Below are 5042 nucleotides of genomic sequence, written 5' to 3' on the forward strand. Positions count from 1 at the left end.
CTTGAGCCTGCTATTAAATAAGGCCTGGAAGAATCTCTGTTATAAAGTAAGGAATCTGGCTAGCAAGATCCTGGACTAAGTGGGTTCTAAGTTATCCTGTACATCCCTTTATCTTTCGGTGGGTTTGACATTCATTTACCCTAATAAGACCGGGTCCCTGTGAAATTTCCAAAGGAGAGTTCTGTTTTTGCTTAGGGTTAGAAGTCCTTGACCTTTAGCCCCCCATCCTTCCTAATTTTGTTGTAGGATAGAACACTCAAGGACCGTAGCTGAGACCTCACAACTGCTTATGTGACTAATCCGGGGAAACTGGTGCATGCAGCCCACTGGGTGAAAAGAACAAACCGTACCAAGGGCAAACAGAGGAGGACTGCTAGCTCTGGACCTGAGCCACTAGAGGGCTCTAGTACCATGTGGAATGCCTCTTCTTTGCAGTCTCTTTTAAGGAAGTCCTCAAAATAAAGAGGTGGTCCGAAGACCATCAGCTATATGGTAGATATGAGGCCAGATTATTCTGTCCTGAGACTCCTGCTGCAACTGACCTTCTGAAAAAGTCTATAAATAGGCAAGGGAGTGGGTACTAGGTCCTGGCTTGTAGAATGTGCTACTATAGTTAGCAGGGACACTGTGTCCAAGAGGCCTTCTTGCACCTTTGCTCCCCTGAGGGAGGAAGCCATGACTTCCTTCTACTCTGCTATATCCACATCATTCCCCCAAGACACAGTATAAAAAAGCCAAATTCACACTGTCACAATTAATTTATTGAAATTTTATAAAAACTCAGCCAAGTAGAAGAGAAAGGTACAACCCAAGAGTACAATTCTCTTCAGTGCTTTTTTTCTCCTTGCCCCTGTGCCGCTGATGTTAAGACAGCTCCTTGCTATCCACTAACCAGGCAGCATGGAAATATTCTTAAAGTGAGGTCATATGGATTTCAAGCTGGGGCCAGATCTCAGGCATTTCCTGAGGCATCTCAGGCAGGCAACAGTTATCTACTGTCCAATACCCTTGTCAGAGGAAAAAGCTCAGCTTAGTCAGTCCCTAGAAAAGTTGCTATCTTCCCCGGGTCAGACACTAAGGAACCTTGACAGGATCCAAAGACAACCAACAGTCCTGATTATAATTCACTGTAAGAAGGCTGCAGACATCAGGCACGTGGGACTCTCAAGATGAGCCTGACCATTTCCTAGCCTTTCCATAACCTCCTGGCTTTCCACCCCAGCATTTCCAGCCAGCTTGTAACCCAATTTCTGGGGCAGTGAGAGGGAGAACGTCATTATGAACACAGACTCTTAGATTGGAGCAGGAGCCAAATGAAATAAATAAGAGAATTGGGTTGGGAGGGAGAGTAGAGGAGAGGCCAGGGAACAGTCCTGCCTCAAGTCTGGTGCACCTCATGGAACATCAGTTCACGGGGGATGGCTGTTTCTGGACCAAACTTGGTAGCTGCTCGACGCTCAAAGGCAGCGACATTCTGCTTGACAACCTCATCAAAAAACATGGTGGCCAGCTGGGAGTGCAGCAGAGAACGAAATTCAAAGGAAATCTGGGAACAGGTAAGAGACAGTCAGAAACTATTCAAGACCATGTTGGATCGTCCCTGGCCAAACACAAGGACACTTAGTATTCCATGTCTTTTCTTCCCCTCCCCCTCCAGTTCCTTAGATTCCCTCAAAAGCCCTTACTTAGGACTGAGCACAGAATACAAGTCTGATGTAAGCTCAGACCTGTGGAGAGTGTCATTGACTTGGGAAATGCTAAGTGCTAGCTATACTTAACTTCCATAGTACCTCCGCTCAACCCTCACCACCCAGTTGTAGCTCTATGCTACACAGCCTCCTGACTCACCGAAAAGTCCACAGTGCAAGTTCGGGGGTAGGCAGGAATACCAGGGCTGAACCGCCAAATGGTCTCTAAGTGGTTGAAGAGCTTACCATCAGTGCAAACAGCCTAGAAGAGGGCAGTGAGTTAGTTAAATAATAGTACAATGGGATAAAACCTATGGGGGGGGCGGGGGCGGGGCACCTGGGTGGTTCAGCAGTTAAGCGTCTGCCTTCCACCCAGGTCATGCTCCCAGAGTCCTGGGATTGAGCCCTGCATCGGGCTCCCCGCTCCGTGGGGAATCTGCCTCTCCCTCTGCCCCTGGCCCTGCTTGTGCTCTCTCACTCTTGCTCTGCACACTCTCTCAAATAAATGAATACTTTAAAAAAAAAAAAAAACGGCGCCTGGGTGGGTCAGTCGTTAAGTGTCTGCCTTCGGCTCAGGTCATGATCCGGGATCGAGCCCCGCATCGGGCTCCCTGCTCGGCGGGAGCCTGTTTCTCCCTCTCCCACTCCCCCTGCTTGTGTTCCCTCTCTTGCTGTCTCTCTGTCAAATAAATAAATAAAACCTTAAGGAAAAAAAAAAAGTATAGTAGGTATATATAGTAGATAGAAGAAATAACTGAAAAATGTTTTCCTTTCCTTTCCTTCTAATGTTTTATTAGGGAAGTATTTGACACATGGAGGTGAAATCATTACAAAGGCCAAAATAGCCTTTAAAGGTAAAAACGCTAGAGAATACAAAAACTTTGCTAATTAATCCCTCCCAGCGCCTCACCTTGACCATGTGAGGTTTGACCATGGAAACAGCAGAGGTATAACGTTCCACAATAGGTGGAAAGCCAACCTCTAACTGGGCCTTCAGGTGACCTTTGCGGCTGGATACCACCAAGGACTTCTTACACCAGGGCACAAACTCACGATACTCCTGGACATTGGACACCACTTCGTACATCTCCAGCATTGAGTACCTAAGGGAAGGAATCAGACAGAAAGGCCAAGGAACTGCCAGCTGGGTCAGGTTCCTCCTTGCCCTAGGTGCCCTCCCTGCCCCCATGCCTTTGCCCACAAACTATTCGCCTTCAAGAACTAGAGATCCCAAAGAAGCCTGGATGAATGACTTCCCAAAAGCAAACATGGAAATTTCCATGATGTTAAAGTTATGTTTTGTAGTTCACAGAACGTTTTTGCATTTACTATCTATTTTGATCCTAAGAGGGAACATCTAAGGGGAACAAAGGCTATCAGTTTTTCTGGTGATCGATCACACAAGAACTCAGATCCTAGCTCTACAACTTTCTAACAATGTAGTCCTAAGTAAATTACCTGTGCCTCCGTTTTCTCATCTGTAAATCAGAGTTGTTAATAGTACTTGATTCATAGGTCTGTTGAGAGGATCAAATGAGAAAACCTACCTAAAACACTTAAATAGCCCAACTACTAGCAGTAGCAAGTGCTCAGTGTTAGTATTATATCTTGCCCACAAATACGTTTAAAAGGTCAGCAGAGAAATAATACCCTGTCGTCTTATATTGTCCAATTCTAATCACGGGTTCACTTAATGCACATGCAGGGCAACCAAGAAGGGGGAAATTAAGGTTGGAAGACTGGCAGGGAAGGATAAAGGATCAATAATAATAGCTGGGGAAAGGGATGGCCAGGGATGAATCTTGCCCACTATTGCTACCCTTACATTCTAGCCTGGATTTAGTCATTTGTTTGGAGAGGAAGGGAATGTGGAAGGATGCTGGACAGGGGAGGATGCTCACCCCATGATCCTACGCTCAGAGTAAGCTTTTCGCTTGTTGGTGAAGGGGGCAGCAAAGCCCATGAAGGAACGCGTAGGAGGTAAGCCAACCTCAGCCACCAAGACCTGGGCAACCCGGGGCAAGAAAAGGCTGCAGGACATCAGAAATCTAAGGACAAAAGGAAAGGAGAGAGGACCTCATGATTCTTTGTATTCCTCAACCATTCCCAGGTGAAGGGGGGGGGGTGCATCCCAGAGGAAGGTCATCCGTACAAGCGTTTCTCCCAGCACCTGCTGCAGCCCGCCAGGCTCCCTAGCCAGGCAGTCACGAGTGCGAAAGGTCGAGGGCGGCTGAGAACAGTGCCGGGGGAGGAGATGGGGAAAAGTGGGGTGCGTGCGAGGGGCTGTTGCCTTGGAGTGTGGGCTACGATACTGTTAAAAGCTAGGACTCTCAGAAAGTATCACAGTCTCTGGGGCCTTGCCAAGCCGGGCGTTGCCAGGGCGCCCGAGAGGGGCAAGTAGTGGTTGGGCACCCACCCCGGGGACTTCCCCTCGCGAATCACTTGCAAAAGCATTCCCCAAAGCTCTACCACGAGACCCGTAGATAAGACCGCTGCCGCCCCACTCCGCGCCAGCACCCACAGTTGCAACCCTCCGCCATGGAACTTCGCGACCCTGGGCGACCCCCTTTCCAGCAGCGCAGACGCTCGCACCTCCCTCTCACCTCATTGGTCGCGGCGGTCGCGGAGGGCCTGGGGGCGGAGCCGGGCGCGCGCCCGGGCGGAGCGCGAAGCCGCAGCAACGCTGGGCCGCCGCGCGCGTCCCGGCTGGGAGCCGCAGCGCGCCCGCCGAGGCCATGCGCAGGACCGACCCTCCCTTGCCCTCTGGGCTGTGACACCCGCTGCGCCCTCCTCACTCCCGAGGAAAAGCGGCAGGAAGCGGCCGCCGGGCGGGTTCAGGGTCCCCGAGGACAGGAGCGGCTCGGGGCTGCCGGCTCCTCTCGCCCTGCTCCCGCCCGGGCAGCGGGGTAGACTAGAACTGAAGCCGCGACCGCTGCTCCCGCAGCTCCCAGTACCCCCACGTCACGCCGTTGCCATGGCTCGGAACGGGGAGAGGGAGGAAGGAAGGGGACAACGCGGCCTTTCGGGAGATGTAGTCTCACACCTCTAGCGAGAAAGGGCGCAGGAGTGAATGTGTGAGAAGCTGCAGAGATGTCCAGGAGGAACGAAATCGCCTGGCGAACTACTTGGCGAGTCTGTGGTCACGGAATTGATACATAAGCACAGAGGCGTGTCGTGGGCGTGTCATCGGCAGACATCTGTTGATCTTCTGAACGTCTCTTTTAGAGCCTTTATTCTTCCTCGTTCAGAGTTAGAAGTTCTATTAATCTTTGTATCCTCTATAGTGCCTAGTACTATACATCTTTGAGAAAGGAAATTAATCTTCCAAGCTCTGGGCTAAGACTTTGCATAGTT

The 5042-nt window shown here is 50.5% G+C and overlaps 1 protein-coding gene across 2 annotated transcripts; it reads right to left on the minus strand.

The window, feature by feature from the left end:
• Nucleotides 1–739: 739 nt before the first annotated feature.
• Nucleotides 740–4425, minus strand: COQ10A (coenzyme Q10A). Of its 2 annotated transcripts, none has more exons than XM_035002378.1 (5): nucleotides 4292–4425; nucleotides 3590–3736; nucleotides 2599–2791; nucleotides 1849–1950; nucleotides 740–1546 (listed from the first exon to the last, which is right to left on the minus strand). In XM_035002378.1, the coding sequence occupies exons 1-5, from the start codon at nucleotides 4423–4425 to the stop codon at nucleotides 1379–1381; spliced, it is 744 nt and encodes a 247-aa protein (XP_034858269.1). In that variant the 3' UTR covers nucleotides 740–1378. The 2 variants fall into 2 exon arrangements, with proteins under 2 accessions (XP_034858269.1, XP_034858270.1); XM_035002379.1 differs by lacking the exon at nucleotides 4292–4425 and adding an exon at nucleotides 4158–4248 and having other exon boundaries at nucleotides 1009–1546.
• Between the last annotated feature and the right edge of the window lie 617 nt (nucleotides 4426–5042).

The sequence above is a fragment of the Mirounga leonina genome, unplaced genomic scaffold (assembly GCF_011800145.1).
Source record: "Mirounga leonina isolate KUSES-001 unplaced genomic scaffold, KU_Mleo_1.0 Mir_126, whole genome shotgun sequence".
Taxonomy (NCBI): domain Eukaryota; kingdom Metazoa; phylum Chordata; class Mammalia; order Carnivora; family Phocidae; genus Mirounga; species Mirounga leonina.

What these genes read in the sequence shown, in the direction of transcription:
- COQ10A (XM_035002378.1), bottom strand. Translation starts at nt 4,425, where the DNA reads ATGGCCTCGGCGGGCGCGCTGCGGCTCCCAGCCGGGACGCGCGCGGCG. An exon ending in CGACCGCCGCGACCAATGAG is followed by an intron (nt 3,737 to 4,291) that starts GTGAGAGGGAGG and finishes TTTTGTCCTTAG; the next exon opens with ATTTCTGATGTCCTGCAGCC. An exon ending in TCTGAGCGTAGGATCATGGG is followed by an intron (nt 2,792 to 3,589) that starts GTGAGCATCCTC and finishes TCCTTCCCTTAG; the next exon opens with GTACTCAATGCTGGAGATGT.